The 25,539-nt window shown below is 38.0% G+C and overlaps 2 protein-coding genes across 10 annotated transcripts; one reads left to right on the top strand and one right to left on the bottom strand.

The window, feature by feature from the left end:
- Positions 1–133: 133 nt before the first annotated feature.
- Positions 134–11,973, bottom strand: LOC137137203 (aminoacyl tRNA synthase complex-interacting multifunctional protein 1-like). 4 transcript variants are annotated; one of them, XM_067523162.1, is made up of 7 exons: positions 11,652–11,973; positions 3,722–3,816; positions 3,524–3,637; positions 2,983–3,183; positions 2,716–2,915; positions 562–733; positions 134–365 (listed from the first exon to the last, which is right to left on the bottom strand). In XM_067523162.1, exons 1-7 carry the CDS (start codon positions 11,690–11,692, stop codon positions 199–201), a joined length of 990 nt encoding a protein of 329 aa, XP_067379263.1. In that variant the 5' UTR covers positions 11,693–11,973; the 3' UTR covers positions 134–198. The 4 variants fall into 4 exon arrangements, with proteins under 4 accessions (XP_067379263.1, XP_067379266.1, XP_067379265.1 ...); XM_067523165.1 differs by having other exon boundaries at positions 2,998–3,183; positions 11,652–11,966; XM_067523164.1 differs by lacking the exon at positions 11,652–11,973 and adding an exon at positions 7,065–7,207.
- Positions 11,974–12,859: 886 nt separating this feature from the next.
- On the top strand, positions 12,860–25,359 carry sgms2b (sphingomyelin synthase 2b). 6 transcript variants are annotated; one of them, XM_067523158.1, is made up of 8 exons: positions 12,990–13,194; positions 13,397–13,464; positions 18,186–18,740; positions 19,925–20,042; positions 20,124–20,181; positions 21,544–21,639; positions 22,248–22,414; positions 22,978–25,359. In XM_067523158.1, the coding sequence occupies exons 3-8, from the start codon at positions 18,217–18,219 to the stop codon at positions 23,149–23,151; spliced, it is 1,137 nt and encodes a 378-aa protein (XP_067379259.1). In that variant the 5' UTR covers positions 12,990–13,194; positions 13,397–13,464; positions 18,186–18,216; the 3' UTR covers positions 23,152–25,359. The 6 variants fall into 6 exon arrangements, with proteins under 6 accessions (XP_067379255.1, XP_067379259.1, XP_067379258.1 ...); XM_067523157.1 differs by having other exon boundaries at positions 17,968–18,740; XM_067523154.1 differs by lacking the exons at positions 12,990–13,194; positions 13,397–13,464 and adding an exon at positions 12,860–12,983.
- The last annotated feature ends 180 nt before the right edge of the window (positions 25,360–25,539 follow it).

Below are 25,539 nucleotides of genomic sequence, written 5' to 3'. Positions count from 1 at the left end.
TTATTCAATAAACAGTGATAGAATTAAATGTTTTTATCCTTTGTAAGCTGACAGCACAAGTCCATAGCATTAGCTACGCTGGCTAACTGATTAACATCAGTTGATTTTTGTGGTTGCCAAGCCACAGTAGAGAAGGCCTTTCACAATAAAAGTGCTCTGGTGCACATCGTGTCTTTATCATGTCTCCAGTGTTTGTGTCTATTTGATGATGCAGTTGGTAAGTGTGGGGGCCCTACACAGCCCCTTCCCCTTCACTTCAAACCCACAGCCTTTATAATTGGCTACACCCTTGCAGTCGACCTGCATGTCGGGCTGAAGATTCTCCCAAACTCTCTGCTTGCCCTGCAGCTCCCTGTCCGGGTCACCTAAATACATGAAGAAAGACGGGTTAATGATTTCTTTGAAGGAAATGTTATTTGTGTCCATCAAATTTGGCACAATTTTTTATCAAAAATGTCTAACCTCCAAAATATAAAATATTTTTTAATGGTATATTTTTAAAGAACTTGGGGTATTCGTTCCTTTGTGTAATGAAAATTTCATTGTTGTAACCATGGTTACCAGGGTAGTTGAGGAAGGTGACTCTGTCTCCAGGGGCGGAGCCTGTAGGCGGTGCCAGCACCTCAATGCAGTCGTCAGAATTGGTGCAGCAGAGCAGCCGGGCCTGCGAGACCACGCCTCTCAGTTTACAGGTCTTAACATTGCACAGCAGCACAGCCAGACTGCCCTGGAGCTATGGCAGAGAGATGAAATAGTATTTGTACAAGAAGTGGAGGATAACAAAAGAAAAGAAATAAGGGTAACCAAAAACATTTAAAGTGAAATAAAAGTGAAAGAGAAAAGAAGAAAAGAAATGAAGATGATGTAAAGCTTCACAAACCTTCCCTTTACACGGCCTGTCTGCGTTAGCAACATCAGCTTTTTCTTTCCAACAGATGAGGTGGTTATTTTCTAGTGTTGCCATTATCAGTCTGTGTAGCAGCAGGCTATAACTGCTTAACATGTAAAATGTGTAATTATTTAATAACCAGGACTCTGGCACACAATATATCATAAAAAATTATGAAAATCTAAATTTTTATAAAAGCAACAATATTCATTATCATATAGAGAAAATTTACTATGCAGTATTTTTTTAACAAAAAGTCACAATATTACATTATCAGGCTGTGTAGCTTCAGGCTACAATTTCTTAATATAGAAAATATGTAATTACAGCGTTACATTCTGTTTGTAATTAAATGGTCTGCACTTATATTGCACTTTTCTACCCTATTGGCACTGAAAGCACTTTACACTGCTTCTTATTCACCCATTCGCACGCACAATCACACACACTCTCACACACTGATGGGTTTAACATTGTCTTTCTAAAATATCCAAGGTCTTCCCTGAAAGAGACGTTGTCTGGATGGGAGCATATGTTGCTCTAAAACCTCTATGTACTTTTCAGCATTGATGTGTAAGCTGCCCACACCACAGTCACCAATTCCCCCCACACCATCAGAGATGCAGGCTTTTGAACTGTCCGCTGAGAACAAGCTGGATGGTCTCTCTTCTCTTTAGTCTGCAGGACACGGTGTCCATGGTTTCCAAAAAGAACTTCAAATTTTGACTCACTCATCGGACCATATAACAGTTTTCCATTTTGCCTCAGACCATTTTAAATTAGTTTTATCTCAGAGAACACGGCAGCATTTCTGCATCGTGTTCACATCTGGCTTCTTCTTTCCATGATACAGCTTTAACTTACATTTGTGGATTACACAGAGAACTGCGTTCACAGACAGTGATTTCTGGAAGTTTCCTGAGCCCATGCAGTGATGTCCATTACAGAATCATGACTGTTTTTAATGCAGTGCTGCCTGAGGCCCAAAAATAACATGCACCCAGTTTTGATCTTCATATTTGTCCCTTGTTCACAGAGAGTCCTACTGATTCTCTGAAACTTTTGGCAATATTATATAATGTAGATGGTGGGATCTTTAAAGTCTTCGCAATTTTATGTTGTCCACAATTTTAAAGACACAGTTTATCACAGATTGGTGAACCTCAGCCCATCTATACATTTGAGAGACTCTGTCTCTCTGAAATGTTCCTTTTATAACAAGTCATGTTTCTGACCTGTTGCCAATTAACCTAATTAGTTTTCAAATGCTTTGCAGATCATTTCATTCTGTTTTTATCTATGTTTTCATATCTTCCCAACTTTTTTGGAATTGGGGTTGTATTTACTACTCAGGAGTCTGGAGTTTGATAGAATCACTAATATTCATTAACATATAGAGAAAATGTATGAATTTTGTTTTCATTGCAATAAAAGCAAATTGTTTTGATTGCAGTAATTTTTAAACAAAATCATAATATTACAAATTAAGTTCCAATATTAAAGAAAGAAAAGTGTTGCATGTTGACATTGTCTTTTATGAATAGCGATATATGATTTATATATGAACATTTTTTAAAAATAAGTCATAATACTTCAAGGTAATATTTGAAATGCTGTAATATTTTATAAGCAATGTCTAAGTAGTTGGAGAATAAAGCCATCATATTTCAAGAATAAAGTCACTCTAATAAAAGAAAAACGTTATACTGAAGTCACGTTAGTTAAACATGTGTGGTAACGCATCAAGAATAAAACCAGAATATTAAAAAAATCCTAACATTTTGATAATAAAGTTCGAATGTTTTTATAATAAAGTTATCTGTTACCTCCTCCAGATGTGTTTTCCCTCCCAGTTTGCTGACGACCGTTCTGGGAGCAGTTTCTCCCACATCCACCTCCAGGATGGACATTGACGCAGCCAGTGGGTGGGAGCGAACAGTAAAAATCCGCCCAATCCTCAGATCAAGTCGAGACACGTCAACCCGGGGGTCCAGCTCCAATGATAGAGAGTCAGAGGTGGGACGAGCTGAGGGAAAGAAAGCCAATCAGTCTTTGCATTTTTTTTCCTTCCTCACTTCCACCCTCCCCCTTACTTTGCCTCCTGTCACCTTTCCTCTCTCCTTTCCTCCTCCTGTTCTGTTTATCTCTCCGCTCATGTGAGGAAGAGCAGGGAGGAGGAGGATTTGTTGGAGCAGTAGCTGTTGCTCCAGCAGGGGGCGCAGATGGATCCACAGGTGTGCTGGGGGCGGGGCAGAGGGTTGGCTGAGGTGTGGCTGAAGAGAGCAAGGCCTTGGCTGTAAGAGCGAAAAAGAAGAAAGAGATCTGATGAGGTCAGCAAATACATGCAGGACTGTCATCTTTTGGCTTGAATTTTAAAAGGTTTTGACTCAATAACGTGCTTATCAAAATTTTTGGAAAATAAAATTGAGCCAAGTTTTTGAATGTGGGGATGTTTTGGAAATGTAATTTTTTAAATATGTAAATGCAATTTGAGGACACTTTATAGAAAGTGGGACGATTAATAAAAGTGTTGGATTTCTTGTAAAATGTCTTTTTGTCAGGTGTCCTCACCTCTTGAATGTTTCTTTTAACATCAGTTTTAGAATTAGGAAATGCTGTATGAGTCCAATTTACCAGTGCGTCTTCTTTGTTTTTCCTGGAGTTGAATTCTCAGCTGTTCGATGTCTTTTTTCAGTTTGGCATTTTCCACCAGCAGCTTCTTCTGCTCCCTGACCGACGCTTGCAGCACTAAAACATTGCATTGCTTACTTTGTCTTTGAATGTTCAAAAATGATTTTTAATCAATTAGTCATCATGAGTTGGGGTACTTACGTGCTTTCTCTTTCGTCAGAAGGGCATGAGTTTTAAAATATTCCATGATCTGCTCACCATCCTCTGGATCGAGCTTCATGATAGCTGCTGCCAGGCTGAGACACAGACAATTTGAGTAGTGAAAATAAAATAAAAAAAACAATTGGAGAAGAAATTGGAGAAAATAAAATTTTGTCTTCCCCAAAATTCTTTTTTGAATTTCAAACAATCTATGGCTCCAAAAAATGCTGTAACAAATGTTCCTTGTAATGTATCTGCCTGAGAATATCCTTTAATAACATTCAGCCCCTCTTCAGTACAAGTCTTTTGTACGTGATAAATGACTTTTTGACTGTGACATGCTTGACAATCATAAAATGCTTAAAGTGTCAAATAATGATAATGACAGATTTGTGATTATTTTTATTCTGCATCAAAATTTTATTTCATAGTCTCAATCTACTTCAAAGCACTTGATGATGTTTGAAAGACAGGTGGTTTAGACGACACCTGTCAGCTTCCTCATCACCTGACACACACCTGAGTTCTTATAGAGAAAGAAGCAATGAAGTTTGAATGAATGATGAATGATGAATGAGTTTTTTTTTTTTTTTGGTAGAAAGTGCTATTCTAAAGCTTGGAAGTAGCAAAAGTTTTAAAGTTTTAAGTTATTCTGTTATTTATAACACAAATAGTTTGAAATATGTTTAGTGCCACAAAAAATATTGTTTGGAATATTTGGATAGATAAAGGTAGATGATAATTCTTTTGTGTTTAACACCATTAAAGGGGACATTTGGCATAATGATTTTTCGCATTTGTTGCAAATGCGAAAAATCCTTTTTTATTTTTTATTTTCACTATTCAATCATCACCTCTGTTTCCTTTAATTTAGCAAAACACTTCAGGAAAATCCATTAACAAACACACACACACAGAAGAGTCTAAGGAGCCATAAGTGAAGTTTAAATAAATGTTACGGGGATGGAGGAAAGCACATGATAATAACCATCAAAGGACTGAACACACACACATACACAGGCTTATTAAAACCAGTCTATTTGCATAATGACAAACAGAAAACTGCTGACGCGCCCATCAGCTGTTAGGTCTAGTTAACATTTGCATACACAAGCACACTCAACTGTTGGTAGCCCTTTGTAGCCAGAGATCCAAGTCTGCTGTCATTCATTTGAGCCTTTATAATGATGACAGCTTTGCCTAATTTAAACCAGCAGAGGGCTGCCCCCAGTGTTCTTTGACATTTAACCTGACATTCAGCCTGACAGATAACACATGCATCGGGAGCACGCGTGTCAACGCTTGGAATGAACCATGTATTAATGAGCTTTTGATTCAGGAGCCCAAGTTTGACTCCTGAAGAGAGAGAATTACAACATTACTAAGAGCAGGTGCAAAGTCACTAAAAAAAATAAATAACAATTAAAAAGAGACGCTACAAAAAGATGCAAAATGACTGAATCTATGGGTTTAATGTTGTGAGTGTGGGGGGCCTTTTACTCATCTCTGCCCAGGGGCCCATTGTCCCATAACACATGAATAGGCAGAGGTAACTGGTGAGGATTTGGGTAAGTTTGGGATCAGATTATGCAGCAGAACACACGAGTGGTTGGGCTAAGCTTCCAAAAGATTTGCATGACAGTCTTCCTGTTTCTCCTTCAACATACTGTTCATAAGAGAGAGTCCAGGAGAAACAACCTCAGTGGGGAATTTCAGAAATAACATCATCAAGGTCCAACGCATCTTACATTTACATTTACATTTAGTCATTTAGCAGACGCTTTTATCCAAAGCGACTTACAAGTGAGGTACAAGGCAGCAAAAATCTCAGTCAAGGAGAAAACATCAAAGCAAAGTCCTATCAGAAAAGTGTTCACAGTTCGCGAGATGCAAGTGCGAGAAAAAGCAGAAAGGAATTTTTTTTTTAAGAGATTTAAGTGCATAGGAATATGCGAGATTCTGTTTTCAGCAGTTTTTTGAATATTGAGAGAGAGTCAGCTGAGCCTGCAGAGTTTGGTAGCTTGTTCCACCATCGTGGGATCATTGCGCTGAAAAGTTTTGCTTGGTGTCTTCTGTGCGGTGCTGGGACGTCGTTCGTTGGCACCTTTTGTCTGCACAGATACTGCAACTTAACCATCTCCTCTGCTGAAATAGTGCAGGGTCAAAATGGGCCCCCATGTTTGGGGTGTGTTTTTTATCAGACAGGCAGCACAATTCTGCAATAATATGGCCTTAAACTGAAGCCAGTTTTAGACATGCACTGGAATCCTGACGTTCTTCTGGCCTTGTCAGGAGGCAGGGGTGTATGGGTCAACACCAATGTCAGTTATCCAGACATTATATGTCCCGAATTGCGGATTTAATGTGAGCAAATAGGCGTCCTGCAGATGTTTTTATCACTCGACTGCATTGTAATGTGCTGTAAACACAAAGCCCACAGCTTAAGTTTTCTACCACGTTGTGCCTCTTGTGAGTTCAAATAGGAAACAAGCTTCACAGTATTAAATCTATGCGTTCATGATCATTATTATGGTGAGTAACTATAAACAGTATATAAAAATACAGTTTTAATTATGTAAAATTTAAAAGTTTACCATGTGGGGACTCACTGTTTGTCCACATGGTTGTGGAGTCTCCATAATGTCTAAACATTTATGACCTCAGAGTGTCCCTAATACAAGTGTATACTCACACACACACACACACACAGGCAGCAGCTGCTAAAGTACTGAGTACTGAAACAGAGAGATGCAACAGCTGCAGTCAGACCTTTCTACTATAAATAACATAATCTGCAACAACTCACACACAAACACACAACACTGATCCAATAATGTTGAAAATGTTATCAAATACAATAATAAAGAATGATTTGAAAAAAAAAAACAACAGCAGTGTATGATTATTTCAAGAGATGCAACCACTATAACTATGCTCAATAATACTATATTAAACAAGTTCATGTCATGAAAATTAAGATACAATAAAATCACTACATTTCCAGTTTAGAAATTACCAAAGAAACATTTTAAATTTAGACAAAAAGGGCACATATCTGCAGCTACTGACATTACTGTATATAGCTGCACTATTTAAGTAAATGTCACCAATGTTTGTCACCAACATTTCGTCTTCAGCAGACCTTACCTCAGATTTTACCTTTAAAGATCCTCTGCAGGAACTTTATATAATATATATGTACAATATATAATCCTTATATCAAATCTATTGAAAGTATGACATGCATTGCATGTGACATTCACAAAAGGCTGGAAAAATTAAACAGACATAATTAAAAAATAATAAAATATAACAAAAACTAAACACAAATGCAAGTTTCTACCTTGGATTAAACAGGTTTTCTACATTGTCCATGTTGGAAGATGTTGTCGGTCGTTCGGTCAGAGAAAGAAAGCCCAGAATTTGTCTTCAGCTGAGACAAACTCGCTGTCAGCTGTCTGTTTCAATCTCCAGCTGGAATCACGCCTGACTGTGTTTGCAGGTCACAGGTCAGACCCTCCCAATTAAATCTCTGATCTAGGCTCTCATTGGAAATTAGATTTAAATTTAAAATTAGCTATAGAGTAATTTACTGTATATAGATATCGGTGTACTTGTACATATGTGATATGTAATAATTGTGTTTTTAGTGAAACACAGATCTCATGCAGTGGTGGGTTGAGCATCACAGTGTCATAATTGAACTACCTACCATACGATTACCATAACTACCATTTTAAAACAAATGTTTGCATAATAATAAAGATCTACAACATTTTTTATATTAGCATGAACCAAAGCCAGAACACATAGCGTATAATTGAAATATTTATCATGGTTTAAACACATGGTAGATAGATCTTTCCATAACCTAAAAAATGTAGTTTAGCCGCAACGACGTGATAGAACACATCAGACAATAACAGTATTAATGAATAGAATTACTAGTCAAACATGCATAAAATATGCTTTAAAGTATATAGAACAGGGGTCACAAACTCCAGGCCTCACAGCCCTGCTTGTTTTCCAACTCTCCCTGCACCACCCACTGCTGATCACCTGGATCAGTCAGTCAATCAGAAGAAGTAGGATGAGGGTTGTGGGAAAACAAGTAGGGCTGCAGCTCTCGAGGCCTGGAGTTTGTGACCCCTGCTATAAAAGCATCTATTGTGCCAGTGCTCATGCCTTCTTGTATCTGAAGTCACATGACCAACACTCAGGCAATAGTATGAATGGTGTTCACTTGTTGTTTTTATTTAGAACACAAACGCAATATGAGTAACTGCACCTTTATCCATTAGATCCTCATGGTAGAAAGAAAAATATATGTATATCTGGGTGAGAATCAACAGGATTATTTCAGCCCGATATGAGCCTTACGGCACATTTGAAGAAGAGGGTCCACATCTTAATGCAGCTGAACATGTGTGGAACTGTGCAGGCTTAGAGCAGGAGGGAAGACAGACAGTGTCAGGGTCATTTCAGCTTTCAGTATGCAGAGAATGTGTATTTGAGGGTAAATATAGGGTGTGATGTATCATTGTTTCACCAAGTCAGGACAGCGTGGTGTGTTTTTCAGCAGATGATCAGCCTCCTCTGGTGGAAGTATACAGTTCTACAGCCACAGACATTTATCTATTTTTTGTCTTCACTACTTTCCTAGTTAATTTCTTATCACTTCAACATGGTAGTTTCTGGTTAACATTGCTGACGTCTAAGCCAAACGTGATCTCTGACTACCAAAGTCTTCATAGACACATTAGAAACTGCATTAGAATTAATGTGAAATTTTCATGTGAACTGCTTTGAATCTTCTGATGGGTTTGTTTTAGAAGAATAATTAACAAATGAATTGTTGCATAGGCTATTTAAAAAAAGGGAAACAACCGTGGTGGGGATTTGTGTTGTTTTCAAACACCCAAATCTAAGCTTTAGCTTGTTATATGGATATTGTTTTTTTTTTGTAATGTTAGGAAAATTATCACATTGTGCCCCTCAAAACGTCAAAGAATTACATAAAAATTTCTCAAATTAATTCAAAAAGGTTTCAATTTAGATCCTGGAATAGTGTATATTAATTTAATGAACATCAGAACAAAACTTTATAGATAACTGTAGTTTGTAAAACATGCTCCAAGCAGACCTGCCAGTTTCACAGAAAATGCTGAGTCCAGCCAATAGAGGCAAAGTGAACACAACAGCCAGGAATTGAGGTGCAAAACAAAGGAAGTGGGGATTTGATGAGAAGCCATCCCATAATTAAGTGACTGGGCAGGAAAAATAAAGGCAGGTAACGGATAAAGGGCAGCACTGTGACAACATCTTGTTACCATAAATCTACAAGTATGTATTAAGTAAAGCAGTAAAGCTACACCATTATTGCAATAAATTAAATAAATTACATGGTAAGTCATGGGCCGTAATCTAAAGCACAACCATTTTCACTTTGTAATTATGGGTCACAATGTGTAGGCTAGTAGCAATTGTGTAGACATTTTGTCTATTTTAAAATAAACATACCACATAGTATAATGTGCATAAAGTAGAGGATTCTGAATATTTTATCTAATGAGTTTCTGTAACAGTGGTGCTCAGGAGCCACTGTGCTGCTTGTTTTCACATTGTTCTTGTATTACAGTCTGCTGGTTGACCTGGACATCTGATCCAGGTAATAAAATAACAACAATAAAAATGTAATCCAAATGTGTGTTCTCTATAGCAGCTGCAGTTTAGTTGTATAGATATGTTATTATTGAGAAACAGATTATGAATTCACATGACCGTTTTTAGTGTTAAGTGTAAAGTGCTGATTATTAGTGAAAGAATATTCAAAGGACAATATGTAGTCAGATTAGTATCTGAGTCATTGCTGGAAACGTGTCCTGAGGTAGAACCAGACTTACAGGTTATTAATAGAATAGCAGTGAGGAATTATTTCTGCCTCTGCTTCCTTGAGTTCATCCGCAGTTAGGTTTTTCCTTACAAGAACTGTTTTGTAGTTCAGGATTCTTCTTTGAAGCACAAGACATTGTTTATCTTTGTCCTTTTCATTTTGGGCAGTACTTATACTGTATATAGCTACTTTCTCTTTCTGGACAAAGGTAGACGTGTATCCTTCAATCTAAGGAGCCATGCCACATCCCCTTTAAGGCATGTCCATGATGAGTAGTACTCCGTCAACTTTTTCATTGTCTCTGAGCTTTCTTCACTGAAGAACATTCACTGTCACATTTCTTTGCACCTCAGGATCAGCTGTTTCCAGCTCTTTTAGTTGCTCTGGATTCTTTGGCCATTTCTCGACTGACTGTGTGAGGAAGTCAGGTCCAAATATCCACCGTTTGCTTCGAAGAAAGACGTTCATGTTCTGACACCTAGATGCACAGTCTGCAGGATTGAGTTGAGCATTTATGTAGAGCCACTGTGAGACCGTTGCAGTGCGATTAATCATTGCCACCTCTCAGTTTCAAATAATCGAAACCTTGATGTCTCTTGTATTTTAGTCCTCCAGTGGTAGCTGCATCTCCTTCCTTAGCATTCCATCCATATGCACTGCCAAGGAATGATTGTTTGACATGGTAATGTCCATGTCTTTTAAATAATACTGTAGTGTCCATTTACCATTCTAGCAGACACTCTGTGACACTCTAGCCATAAACAGACACTTTGCCTTAGGCATCTCCTGCTCTTCCTCTTGACCACCCTCAGGAAAGTCATATTTCAACTGCTGACTACACAAGTCCTCCATCTTGGCTACAGATACACGTCTTGACACAACCTGTACTAGTCCATTTTTATGTTGCAACCACCTTCTTTCAGTGACCCATTGACTGTCTGTGCCAGCATAGTTCTTACTGCATAAGGCTCATTGTTGATGACCTCCTCTGGTTCCATTGCCTGTGCAACATTAGTTAACATTACCAGTTCTATGAGTGATATGAGTGATATTTGCAGCGCTTTAAGATGCGGTCACTTATCTACATCTTCTCGTCGTGGGATGTTGTCTTCACTGGAAGTTTATCTGTTCAAAATGTGGCTTTGCTGCCAGGATTCAAGAATCATATGAAATAATTAAGTTGTTGTTTTTTGCCCAAACTCAAACAGGAACTGTAGCAAAAATGCCCTCAGTGTTTCTAGTATCCAAATGCTGATTCCGTCTGGCGTTCACACATCTGCTGATCATCATCCACAGACTGCCTTTACTTAATAGGTGTGTTTTCTTTGTGTGCAGAAATGTGGGGTGTGTCCTTGAGCAAACCTGACAGTTTAACTTCTCCTGGCAGACCAATGAAGAGACTATAGTCCAGAGGATCTCCACTAAAGATGAGAATATTTTGAGGAGGTAGACAACCTTTGGCGTTTAACCAGAAATTGGAGAATGTCATTCTGCCGCTGCATTAATGTGAGCAAAGCATGCTGACTTTCTGGAACTGGAAGCCGGCTAACAGCACTTACTTGGGAACCACAGTGGCCTGTTTCTGCCTTTGCATTGCCACTGGAATTAGCACTGCAATACCTCATATTAGGCTTATTGCTTGCTTCTTCACACTGTTCCACAGCATGTAACGTGTATTTGCGTGTATTTGCCTTAATGCCTCAGCCTTAGGTAATAAATCTGGCCTTTCTAGTTCAACCTTAAGACGTACTGATGAAGCTAAAGATTCAACAGAGCTCTCTGCTCAGAACTTTTTTTGGACTTCCATGATCTCCTATAGGACACCACAGACACACTTTCTTCAGGACTTCACTTGCTCTGTTTGCTTCCTCTATGCACTTTTGCGCCTCTTTAATCCAAGGGGTCAACAACAGTCACAAATTATTTTAATGAATTTGCCCTTGGCTCAAACCAGCATATCTGATAATTTAATTTCCTCTTCGGATTTAAGGTTTTGCAGTACTTCTTTAACTGAGATATTTATATCACAAAACTCACCAAACAGTTGGTTGATACCACCTCCACGCAGCAATCATCATCCATTAAACGAAGTATCTTGTTCCTTTTTCCACCCGCCGGCCTAATTTGACCTTTCGCCATTCTCCATGGCGTTAAGATTTAGTTTTGTCATTTGGACCAACTTCCCCTCCATTATTTATACCAAATGTTAATCCATGTTTAGTCCAGGTAGATACGGTTTCTTACTAACTTGTGTCCGGTGTTCAAACAATTATCCACTCCAGAGATCATTGAATGATAAAATACTGAACATTTATTGAATTCCACAGTCCACAACGGAGCTGATAAGTTCCACAGAACACGAAAAGAAACCGTAAACCTCCACAGCTACGCACTCTTCCCACAGCTACCTTGTTGCTCTCCCCCACCCCTTAGCTCTGAGAACGGCTAAACCAAACAGTGTTTCCTTGACAACTGGTTTGGCAAACTTCAAAGGCAAACACTTCAAAGGTAAGGTGCTTTATTTGTCATTATACATACAAGCTGTACAACGAAATTGCATCAGATGGTCAGATGGAGGGTTAGTCCTGAGCCACTGAGACTGAGCGTACCACCACTATGGGCCCCCGTGACCTGGTCCCTCTGTTATTAGAATGGATATAGTCCTCGGACCCAGGACCTTCTTGTTGTGAGGCAAGAGGTCTAACCACTGTTCCACCGTGCAGGCGGCTATGTGACGTCATTGATGACATCATCGGTTCCTTATGCACTTCTTAAGTTACCTAAACCTTTCAAGACAAAGCGACCACAGAAAAAACAAAAGCAGAACAAACACAGAGAAAAGTCTTGTTGCTCTCGCTCACACACTTCGATCAGCATTGTGGCTGAGAGCAAGTGAACCATGAACTTTTAATGTGAGAACACTGAGTCAGGAGGTGTGTCGCAAGGTGTGTTTCTATCCAGTGAGAGGACATAAATCCGAGGCGTGTCGGTGGCAGAGTGGATTTAGGAATTGAGTGATAAAATGTAGGCGTGTTTTACCAGCAACATTACTGTTTATGATTTAATAATCCATATTTATAATGGATATAAAATATTTAAAACTGCAGTTTCTTTTAAAAAAATTTTTTAGCATACATACAATTGGTTTGACATCTGTACAAATCATATAAAGTAGTAATTTGCAGCTAATTTTCTCATTACCTCTTGGAACTATTTTCTCTCTCTCTCGCAACTCTCGTCTCTAGCGCTCTTGTCATCGGAAGAAGCCGAACCATATACGGATTCTAATCGGTGACTGGTGGGAAGCGCGAGGACAGGCGGAGTCAACATGCTCGTGCCCACAAGCAGAAAGCGCGAGGGCGCAAACAGGTAATGAGAGACAGATGGTGAAGGAGGAGGTGAAGTGTTCTTTGGAGGTAGAAAGTGACCGGGTTTGGCGGGTGTTGGTGAAACCCAACAGTTACGATGTTGAGTCTGTGTCTGTTCGCATCCCCTCGGAGGAAAAACCCACTTTGTTGATTCATTTACTAGCAGTTTGAGAGCAACAGGAAGCAGCCACGTGTCGCACGTCGTCCTACAGGTGAGTGGTTTCTGAAGTCCCGGCTTTCTTACCTCGGCCTGTCGTTCAGCTTGTAAACACTACGTTTGGTGTAGTATGTGCAGGTGGGCCAATTAGCACGGAAAGTGAGACCCTGAGCACCATGAGTGCCCCGCCCCCCTGTACAGGCCCCCCAGTTCACAAGGTGTCTGTTTTAATTCTTTTTGTTTTTGGTGATTTTCAGTCTGGCTTTGATCATTGTACCAGCCTTCGTTATGTGGCATCTGTTTTTGATTCTTGTGCCATTTTCAGGTAACTTGATGTCGGTTTTTGGTGGTTGTGTGACTGCTGTCATTTTCTTTGTTGTGGTGTTGTCATTTGACTCTGCTGAAAGTCTCTTTTTGCTAGTTTTTTCTCCTTTTTGTGTCACTTTCTTGTCTCTTCCAGGTCATTTCATGTCAGTTACGGTGTGTTCTTTGTAGTTGTTCTGCATCCATATTTGGTTTGGTCTTTTGGTCATTTTGGGCTCATGGGTTTTTGAAGTTGCCTCCAAATTGGATGTTTTCCCTCTATTTGGGATCATTTTGTATTGTCTTTTTAGTCGGTTGGTGTCGTCCCAATGATCTCTGTCGATTTCACACAGGCCAAACATTTTTTAGGCCCTGTTTAAACCTCCTTTGTTCTTTTCATATAATAATAACTTTGGATATTTTTTTTTAAGTTATGCAAAACGAGCCATATCAAGAATGTTACTTGGTCTGTGTAAAATTGTGTTTCTTCACTAATTCCTGATCTAATGTATTAAATTAATCACTTAATTACCTAATAATTTACAATTAATCTGAACTGATGTCTGAGTCAGATGGTGTGTTTCTGTCAGGTGAGACACTTTCGCCCGGGAATTGGAGTCATGTCAGTGGCAGGGTGGATTTAGGAGTTAAGAGACAAACAGTTGTGTAAAATAAACCTTGGTAGAAGCCCTGGTTTTAGTCTCAGTGATACCAAGACAGCAGTTTTTTAGTTGCAGCTCTCTAAGACTCCCTTCCTGTCAGTCTTGTGTTGATGAATCAGCACTAATTTGGGGAAATTGAATTCTTGTGTTCTTAACTTGATTAGGGTTGGTTTCTGTTTTTTATGGTGTGTAGCTGTAAACAGGATGTTACATGCAGATGAACCATGCAGAAGTCAATTTGGTTATGGTCTGGGACCAGAAAAATTGGTTTTTAAATGGAAATTTGCTTAAACAAAACTTAAATTCATGTCAGACCTTGATGGAGTATGTTGGTGCCAATATTACAACTCCAAACAACAACAAAAAATTTAGAAGTCAGATAGTTATAGTAGACTAGTAGACTAGTAAACTAACTATAGATAGTTAAATTATTTTAAGTTCTTTTTTTTTTTTTTTTTTTTTTGCTCTTTTTAGTCAAATGCAGTTTTTGGGCATTCAAAGTTGCGGCTTTTAGTCAAAAGTCAAGCATAGTTTCTTCACAGGTAAAAAAAACACTTATTTAACTATACAAAATAGTAATTACAGATATTATAGGATTTAATTACAGTTGTGTAATTATGTATCTACATGGTGTTTTCTTGCAATGAGTTGGTGTAAAAAGTTATTTCATAAGTTAGATGGGTTTTAGAGTATGTTCTGTCGTCAGTTAGATGAAAAGTTAGATTTCATCTATTTGAAATACCAACATTCACCACTAATGTTTATTTTTATTGATCAATAATAGGTCAGCAATTTGTGAAAGTTTCCAGTAGAGTCAAGTCACAGCAAATGTGAAGATCAGAATTGCATTAAGATTTTTGAAAGCCATGGCCTTCTCGGCAGAAAAGTGTGGGTGCTCCTTTTGCTGCTTTTTATCTAGTCAATAATACGCCCAAAAAATTATGAAACATCTCAATTGGATCAGGTCGCTGCAGGTGTGCAGTTAGAACCTCATTAAGAATTCCTTTGATTTATAAATGAAGCTAACCTATGTTTTTAAACAATGACTCAAATGATTTATGATCAGAATAGTTGGTGCCAACTTCTGTTGATTGAATACAAATAGCAGTATTGCCTGCTGTCATTTGGATCATCAATCTGTATTATTTTCTAGATTAATCCTTTTGTCTTTTGGTCAGAAAAACATTGCCAGTTACAGTTCAAAAACCCTAAAATAACGAATTCAGTTTTGTATAAGGCCATGGAAACCAGAAAAGAATCGCATTTTGAGACAAACACAGGATAAATCAGATATTTTCTTAAAACAACTGGCTCATATTTGTTTCTGACCATAAATTGTTTAAACTGTCTTATGCATTGATTTCACGCTCAAATCTGCAGACACATGCTCAGCTGTATAAGCAAAGAAAACTACTTGCCAAGAGGCAGCTGATGGTGGAGACTTTATTACATAAACTGATGCTTCAACATCTGTGTGCCTTCTTTAGAGCTTTGGAGCAAATAGTTTTTGAAGCTGTTTAACTTGTGTGTGTGTTTGTGTTAACATAACACACCAATATATATGCACTTTGTCTGACGCGTGGTCAGTGAGGCAGCAGGGAGAAGAGGTATTTAGCAGGGGAGAGAGACATGAGTCACATTTTAGTGAATGTGCAGCAGTTTAAACTTTTCAATGCTATCTTTGTCTAAAAGTACAGCGTGTTTATAATTTCCCCTCAGACGGAAACAGACACCCTCACCAACCAAAGTTCTCAAACATCTAGATACACATCGACATACACAACATGCCTGTTTTTCTATATATATAACAAATCCAATGAAAACAGCCAAAACAAAAACCTGTTGGAGTAGTGTATTTCTCAACACTTTCTGACCTTCTGTCTGTGTATGTGTGACTAACTCAAAATAAACTACAGTCTGTGTTTCTGCTAAGGTAGTGAAGGAACACGTTCACAAGTTCACTGATAGTGTTAATAGTTTTTGAGCACAAGTGAAGCTCTGTGCCACAGAGGCATTTCTGACACACACTCACACACACTCACACTGATATTTAACGTGGGTTTGAATTGTCACATGGGACACAGGGTAGAACAGTCTAGACTACCACAAGATTTTTATCTTAAATTAATACAAGATAACATTTGCAACAGTATTAAGTTGTCTTAAATATTATTAGAATTTTAGTGCTCATACAAAAATAGCATAAAGTCAGAAATTGGCATTATGCAGCACTGCAGAGATAGGAAAATTCCTGCAAATGACCACAGTAAAATTCTGAGGATTCTTGTCTTCGAAGGTGTGTTTTGCAGAACTTCCTTGAATTTACCAATGGGCAACTGCCAAACGATATAGCCACTGCTTTCACACCTCAGCACAGAATTGTGTTAGAGTGGTTGAGTGTGGTTACAGGAAATGTAATCGTCTGACAACATGATCGAAAATAAAGTTTTAAAGCCATTCTGTGTAAAAGCAGCATAAGTTCCTGAGAACTAAATTATGTTTGCATTAGGGTAAGAAACAACTCCAATTACAATTCCTTTGTTACATCTACTAAACATGAAAAGGTATATTTAGCATAAGAAGTTGTGTTAAGTTTGCACGGTAAAGCAGTTACTAGCCGGATAATTAAATGCACGTCACAAAAATAGACAAATGAAAGAAAGTAATTCAGATCGTCAATGCTATTTTAAGCAGGTGAATTTTTCCTCCTGGTTGGTTATCACAAAGTGTCTTTATGTTAATCTCATGTCAACGCTGTCTGACTTGTTTTCTGTTCAGTCACGTGTGTCAGTACTGTAGGATTGACAGCATGTTTGTGGGTGTGGGTATTTTCCAGGAAGTGCCTTGCTTAGGTTACTTAATATCAAACATGCATTTTTATATGTGTGTGAGTCAGATTGCATACACTTGGTTAGCTACAGAGATAAGAACATTCCTGTATACAATTTCAGCAGGTTCCTGGAGGGTATATCAGAAAGCAGGTTTAACAAACTTAACTCTGAGTTGATTAACTCTTAAGATTGGAAATGTCCAGCTCCAGAGAAGCTGCAGCATTGGTTCAATCAGTTCTACGTTTGTTCACTCTGAGTTTAAATAATAATATAATGTCGTCATCATCAGTCAAGTTTAGAAACTACAATGGGTACAATAAAAAGCAGAGCCACTATTGTAATCCAGTGAAGATAGAAAGGTCAATGTGTGATCATTTCAATCCATTTTGAATAACCGAGCAGCAGCAGCAGCAGCAGTGAAAGACTTATTTATAGATCTCTATTTGTAACCCTATAGTCTTATTGTAATTATGGAGATTTAAAGTTGAAAACCCACTGAGATTTAAATTGACAGTAAAATTGTAGACACTTAATTTTAAAAGAAGATGGGTTCATATGCAGCCTAACAACTAACTTCTGAGATACAGTGGGGTGGGGGTTTCAATATGAAAGTCCAATGACAGTGGTAAAAAGGAAATAAACAATAAGGTAGGGTTTAATGATAAAATAGATAAAAGTAGTAGTAAAACAAAAATATTGTCCTGTACAATATATAGGCCTAAATATTGCATCAAACCCTGCAATCTGTCGTAGGGCGAGAGGCAGGTTCACCCTGGACAGGTCTCCTGTCTGTTTCAGGGTCAACACAGAGAGACACATACAGGCAAACATTCGCACAAAAAGGCAATTTAGAGTGAAGATGTACGACACTAAATTGGATTGTAAGAGTTTTTCTTTTTTATTTTAAGTTGGTTTAATACATTTCAGCAGAACTGAATAGAATAGGAGGTAAAAGGTACTTGTTTATTTCCACATAAGCTGTGATTTTGTTTAATGGGAGTTTACTGAAAAAATTATTCTGTGGTTTTTCAGGTTTTTGCTGAACCATCCTGACTGGACCATATCCCCCAGTCACCATCTTGCTCTGCAAACTCGCTGGCTTGGATGCTTGTGTTAATCCGATCATTGATCAATGACTCTGAAACCTATGATCCAAATCCTGAACAGAACAAATGACTCCATACTAATAGTTGTTTATTAACTACTTGTCTTTTTTTTTTTTTTTTTTATTGTGTGTGTGTTGGCTCAAGTGATCTTTTTAACAACCCAGCGAGTGGATCAATGGCAGTGACAGATATTTGCCTTAATGTGGAAGATGGTGTGACCACTACAAGCCCCCCTGATCCTCCAAGGATTGCCAACGGTAACTCAGTTTGCCACTCCTCCTTGCCGTTGCCCCACTCTGACTCCCATGATGGAAAAGGCAGTCATGAGCGCAGCAAACTTTGCAATTTTTTTAAACAGAAGATCAATTGTCCAATGAACATCCATTCTGTAAGCAACACACTGAGGCAACACTGTGACTACAACCAGATTGCCATGCCAGAGGAACCGGAGAATTGCCTCCCAAATGAGTGGTGGAAGACTGGCGTGGCCTTGCTCTATGCCTTGTTCAACCTTATCTTCACCACCATTGTCATAACCGTCGTCCATGAGAGGGTGCCGGACAAGTCTGTAGACCCTCCGCTGCCTGACAAGTTCTTTGATTACGTGGACCGAGTTCCCTGGGCTTTTACGGTCACCGAGGTCAATGGATTGATCTTGGTCGGACTCTGGCTCATCCAATGGATCTTCCTTAAACACAAGTATGATCAGAGATCCCAATCTTAGTCCCAGTAATAAGTGTCTTCCAATTCCAATGCCAATCCAATACAATCTGCTCGTCTAATTTACCAATTTGCTGCCTTGCTGTTGTGTATAAAAGGTAAAGTACATGCATGTAGTGATTTTTGACCCTTCTTTATGCTGCCACGAGCAGTAGTAAAAGTAGTACAACCATTCCACCCCAGTACCTGTGTAAAAGGAGAGGGACAATTTGGGGACGGGGGGTTTAAAAAACATGTTTGTCCTAAAAACTACTACCTGTTTAGTTTTTGGATTTATGACATGATTGACGCTCAAATTTGTTGTACTGTTTTGTTTTTGGTTTTTGTTTTTATTACAGTGACTTTGGCAGAGAAATAGGAAAAATCTCAAAGGACTGCTAAGACAAGCAAGAGTTATGCAGAAGGCAGCCAAAAGAGGAGGAACAGTTTTTATTTATTTATTTTTTCCTAGTCCAACCAGTTGTGTGTTGTATTGTCAACCTTACAACTCTTAAGTTACTTCCGGCCTTCACCTGATCTGCATGTGATAGCAGTCCTCACTTTCTGTTCCATCATGTTGGCTGCAGCAAACAGAATCCATACTTACAATTATTTTTAGCCCCGGTTCTCAGCGCAAATTATCAAGACACTTTACACAGTAAAGTCAGGAAATTCTCAACAAATCCATGGGCAGCACTAGGTGACAAAATGTCAAGGAAGGTGGAAATAAGGTCAGGATGCATAAATTAATGAGCCACAAAAAAAAAAAAACGTGAGCAGGTATGTGGTTATCTTGTAGCATAATTTTGAATTTAACTTTTTAAATCTGATTGCTTTCCGCAACTATATATAAGTAAATAGTACAATGGGGCAGCTTTTTATTTCTTTCTGGCTTTTGTTCAATGTAAATAGGAAAAGCAGTCATAAAAAAGGGTCAACTTAACCACGACATTCTTGCTGTAATCACTCCTCCTGTTCGTCCTGGCCTGTTAACAGGATGAATAATCACAGCTAGTAACCTGAAACTGCACTAGCTGGCATAAAAGCATATGAGACAAACTTGACAACTGATTTACAAAAAGCTGCTACAACCCAATCCTGGAATTATTTACTGGGCAGTGTATGTAGCAGCAGAGACAATGATGAAAACCTCATTCTTTTTTTCTCTCCCCCTCTCTCTGCAGAGCTATAGTTGGTCGTCGTTGTTTCTTCCTGATAGGGACTCTCTACATGTATCGCTGTGTCACCATGTACATCACCACCCTGCCAGTGCCTGGAAAACACATGGTCTGTGCTCCAAAGGTACGCAAACACCAATTTACATATGCTTTACACTCATTGTTTTCCTGCAGTTCATCTGTAAATGCTTCTTTGTTTGTGCAGCTGTATGGCGACTCAACGGGGAAAATATGGAGGATTCTTAGGCTGCTATCAGGAGGAGGTAACCAACAAACCAGTTTCTACTAACCTGTCATTTAGGTTGTAAAGAACAGAAACGAAGAATTCTACTCTTTAGAGCTGAATAAGGATAGACGAAGTGTTTTAACGTGTACAATATACCCGTACATTTAAACTGAATGAGTTCAGAGAATAGGTTGTCATTAGGCCGGGGTTCACTTATTTGCTAAACTGCATAATGAATGCTTGAATGCAGGAATAAAATACAGTGGCTTGTGTTCAAATTGATAAAAATAGTCAAAATTGATCTTTACATGCAACTAGACTGAGAATCTGATCTTATTTAATACAAATTTACAGGTAATTGCACATAATTTCATTTAGTTTTTCCTACTGTAAATAAATAGACTGGTTTCTGAGCAGCGTCTTCGTAGAGATGTGTGTACATGTCTAAGGAAGGAAATGATGTAATAGATGAAATAGAAGGTGTAACCCTGCCTGAACACACAGAGAGCAGAATTAGCTGTTTGTTAGCCACTTCAGACGTCTGCTCAAAGTGTCTGACGTACTGTCAGATGGATGGTGGTTGATAACATTTCCAATCTGCACTTCAGGTGCATTAAGTTCCACCTGCAAGTTCGTGTGCATTTTGTCAACATGGGGTTTTATAACTCACTGCAGTTTAGTGATGCATCAATAACCATAGAACATGTAATTTAAAGAAAATTATTATTCTCCAGATTGCAAAACTGAGAAATACCAGATGTGACAACTTTATATTTACTATGTGGGACATTTTCCATCGGGACATTGTAATGTTATGTGTGTGTGTTTTGTGACTGCATACAGTTCAGACTTGTATGTAATAAAATAGTTTCTTGCATATTCGTTCCAAAGTCAGTATTTAGTAGCTTGTGTGGTAAGGTCTCAATCATCTTTTGAACATCCGGAGGCAAAATCTACCCGCTTTTCTTTGTGAGACCACTTAATCTTATGTCTGGTTGCATGGGGAATCGTGAGTTACCAGTACTTTTTAAGTTTTAAGCAAAAATTCTTTATTTGGTTGATGTCTGGGCTCTTATTCAACAACTCTACAATGTAAACCTCTTTCCTGTTGTAGTAATAATATCAAACAGGAAACTGTTCTGTAAGAAATGTTTGTTTTTTCAGTATTGTATTTTTTTTGGGGGGGGGGTTTCCCAAGTAGCATAAAAAGAAACTCCAGGTAATTACAGAAGTAAAAAAAAAAAAAAAAGTATTTGTTTCTAAAATATTTAGTTTTCTTTTTTATTCATGTTGAAAAGCATTATGACTGTGGTACAACCTCTTGTTTATATTTAGATTTATTAATATACATTCATATTTTGCTTTTTTCAACTTAAACCTCCTGCTGTCTTGTGCTCAGGTTTGTCTTTGACTGGTTCCCATTTGATGTGTGGAGACTTCCTGTACAGCGGTCACACCGTCATGTTGACTCTGTCCTACCTCTTTATCAGAGAGTGTGAGTAAACACAGTTTTCGTCACGCATTCACTCCTTTCTCATACATGGTTCCTTTTATTATTTACAGTCTAAATTCAGTGCAGCACTTTTCACTGTACCAACTTGTTGCCTTTCTTAGTTGATGATTACTTCAGTAAACTTTTTAAATATATTTCTTCCTACATTATTTCTTCTCTAAAGAAGGCCTCCATGTTGCAGTAGATTTCTAAATGCTCAGAACGAAGCACAGATATACAAGGTCATATTTGTCAATCACTGACATGCATTGAATAATATTTGAAATGATTTGTTCAGCTTAGCTTTGTTTAACTGAAATCACAATAGCTACATGATGAACTGACGTGCATAGACAAATATCAAGTAGCAAACTGCTTTTTCTTTGCAAACAATTTGACAACTCTGCAGGGGTAAATTATTTCAAAGGTTGTAATCAATTTACGTTCTTACCAAAAAAGGGTAGTTTGTGCACCCGAATGCACATTTTTGACAAACCCCCAAAAAATCCTGTAAATTTGGGAGTGCAAACTTTTTGTTTACTTGGAAGAGGAGTTTTTTTTTAATTAAAAATAACAAATTATAATGAAATGTTTAATTTTTGGATGTACAGACTCTCCTCGGTGGATGTGGTGGTATCACTGGCTCTGCTGGGTTCTCAGTGCCTCAGGGGTCCTCTTCATTCTGATAGGCCACGAGCACTACAGCGTTGATGTGGTGATTGCTTACTTTGTCACCACCAGGATCTTCTGGTGGTACCACACCATGGCCAATACACCCGTAGGTGGACACACACTCTGGACCTTAACCCACCTTCTGTTAGAACGGTTACTGTGTGTTAGTAAATTTGAACTAATATTTGTTTGTGTGGATTCTCAGCAAATTTTATCAGGTCTGTTCCTTTTATTTAGTCTCTTCTTTCACCTTATACTGCGTAAGCTCACTTACTTGGCAAAGTCAAGTTGGGTGAATGGACCTGAATGACCTATCTTAAAGTAGCCGTTAATACTGGGTTGATCCTTCTTGAAACAAAGAGATGTATATACTGTTTGTATGTAAATAACATACGACAGAAAAGTTCTTTCAAAAAAAATTTGAAAACAAAGAAAAAAATTAGTTGACAACCTGTTTTTCATAAGGTTTAATAAAGGATAATAAACTTTATATACATAATTTATTAACATACAATTCCATTTTGCTATTTTGATCAGTTTATTATAAGATGTATAAAGACAATTTAAATTCACATTAAAACTAGTGGAAAATGTGGCATTTTTAGTTGAAATTATTTGGTTTTGTAATTTTTTTTTATGTATTTTTTTTTTGTGTGTATTTCTGATTAGTCACTGCGTCAGGCTTCAAACAACTACCTGTCAAGGACGTGGTGGAACAGGATCTTCAACTTCCTTGAGAAGAATGTCCAGACAACTGTTCCCATCATGTTCGAATGGCCCCTGGCCCTTCGTTCACGCCGCAGACAGAGATACAGTCAGGTGGAGGGTGGGAGGGATGATTGACGAGGTAGCTGAGGGGATGGAGACCAGGGCCAACCTAACCTGTCTGATACAGACAGACGGAATGATGGGGATGGACTGACGAGGAATTTATTTATTAGAAACGAGCATTTCCACCTCTCTCCTTATGTTTGCGGAGGAGGAAGCACCAATGGGTGTATTGCTATGTTTGCGTCATTAAAGTCAGAACATTAATATTCCAGTGCCTGTGAAATGTGTAGCTGTGAATAAATAAGCCGTATGGTCAACTTCCAATGCTCACTGTAAGCAAAAGAAGAGCGTGAATTAAAGACACATGTGCCTAAGAAATCAGTTTCACGTCACTGCCTCGTGGTGTTTGCTCACAAGCCTCCAATAAGTCTCTAAAACAAACCCTTTTTTTCTGACATCGCAGTGCAACTACACAATGTCCATGCGAAGCGATAATAAACCAAGAAGTGATCCAACGGTTCAGTTCGTCATTCAAAAATGGACGATTTAAAATAATAAGAATGTGAATTCAGCTGGTCCCGCAAAGTTTTGAAATGTAGTTTGGGGTATTTGGCTGAAAAAAAAAAAAAAAACAAGCAAACTGTCCTACTTGCAAGCGAAATGCTAAGTAGTAGTGAATGTATTTACTTTTGCAGTTAATCTATATATTTTTTTCTCAGTGGCTGAAAAAGATAAAAGCAGCTTTCTGTCTCTGCCAATGATTTGTGCCTTCCACTTGACACATATCTGGATTTATTCACCACGAATGTGTTGTTAAAACAAAGTTTGTAATTTGTTGTGCCAAACAAGTCTGTCTCTGAAATGGGTGCAGTTAGTTATTTTTATGAGTAATGCAATCAAATCTAAAAGGAAATGTAAGATTTTCTATACATTGAAGACTAACTAAGCATTTTTCAACACACAAGAAAGTGTTAAAAACTTGAGTGGCTAGTTTGTGCGTTGCTGGAGATTTAGAACCAAAGGTAAACTGTTACCTTTATCTTGCTAGTGTCACTAAAGACTAAACTAAGCAGACCGGAGAGTTGGGAGCTTCCCTGTGCTAACTGGATTTCTCTTTGAGTTGAGTGCTGTTTAAAGTGCTGACGCTTGACTGGTTGGTTTGTAAGAGTCGTGGCTTGACGCCAAATTGCGAATTACCTATAGCTAAAGCTAACATCTTCACCAGAATGAGTAAAGTAGAATTGTTTTAGTTAGCAGCATGCTAACTCATTCTGCTATACACATGTTAATACTAATATCTACATAACACGGGAAAGTAATGGCATTAAGTTGAGTGCAATAGCTACAAATACGCAATGTTGACCAAACTAAAATTCCAATTTTAGCAAACGGCAACACGCCAACTTGAAAATCAAACCAGTTCGGGCTGCTTGGATAATTTATTGCTCTTTTGGTTTGTAAGACAGATTTCTGAGCAAAGTGAGCATCAGTTGTGCTTTTTGGCTTTGTGAGAATGAAGAAAGAACTGAGGAAAGGATTGTTTTGGTGACTAATGCTAGCTAACTTAAGCTAACTAGAAATTCAGGACCAACGCTAAAACTGATTTTCCGTGCCATGTAAATTTCGTCATCATTTTGGATGTAAAAGTATGCGAGAGTGCAGTGCAGTAGTCACATGTTAGCTCTGTATGCTAAACACAGATAACGGTTTGTGTTTGCAGCGATTACAGATGTGGGCAAACAAGAAAAGTAAACCTTGAGAATGTTGACGCTTAAACAATGTGTTGCTGTTTTGGTTTGTCAGCTAGCAAGACGTTCAGGATCAAAGCTAAATAGGCTAATGACTAAATATTCCCAGTGCAACCTGCAGTTTGGTCTTTATCCAAGTGGAAGTACATGAATATCAGTTGATAAATTTTGCTGTATGTCTTTCTGTACTTGAATATTGTTTAAGTTATATTTTCCAAATATGTATAGTTCCAAATATGTATAGTATTTAGACACCGAGCTTTTTTTTTTCCTTCTTTTAATGTACTTTTTCATTTATTCATGCAAAATGAAATGAATCTGTGAAAGAACTGTAATTTTTGACTAAACCAGAGGTCCCTCATAAATGGTGCAGATTTAAAGTTAATTATCTGATGAATTTCATTAGTGTTACCTGTTATCTTGCTAATTGATTTTCTTAAAATGTCAGTCGAGTTTTTGCTTTGATAAGAAAACAGTTTTCACTTAAAGCCTGTATTAAGGATTTATGTTGTAAGTAAAAGAATAAGTAACATGTTGTTTCTTTGTTGTGTTTTCCATCAGTTTATTTTAGCTATTAGACGCTATTTCTTACATTGCTGTTGTTGAACTGTTACATGTATTTAGTAAAGCCAAAAGCACAAAAAACAAACAAACTTGTATTTAAGTATTTTACTTAGTTGTAATAGTTACCCTAATAGTGATATAGATATAT

This window comes from Channa argus, chromosome 12 (genome assembly GCF_033026475.1).
Source record: "Channa argus isolate prfri chromosome 12, Channa argus male v1.0, whole genome shotgun sequence".
In the NCBI taxonomy this organism is placed as follows: domain Eukaryota; kingdom Metazoa; phylum Chordata; class Actinopteri; order Anabantiformes; family Channidae; genus Channa; species Channa argus.
This window is presented reverse-complemented; position numbering and strand designations above follow the sequence as displayed.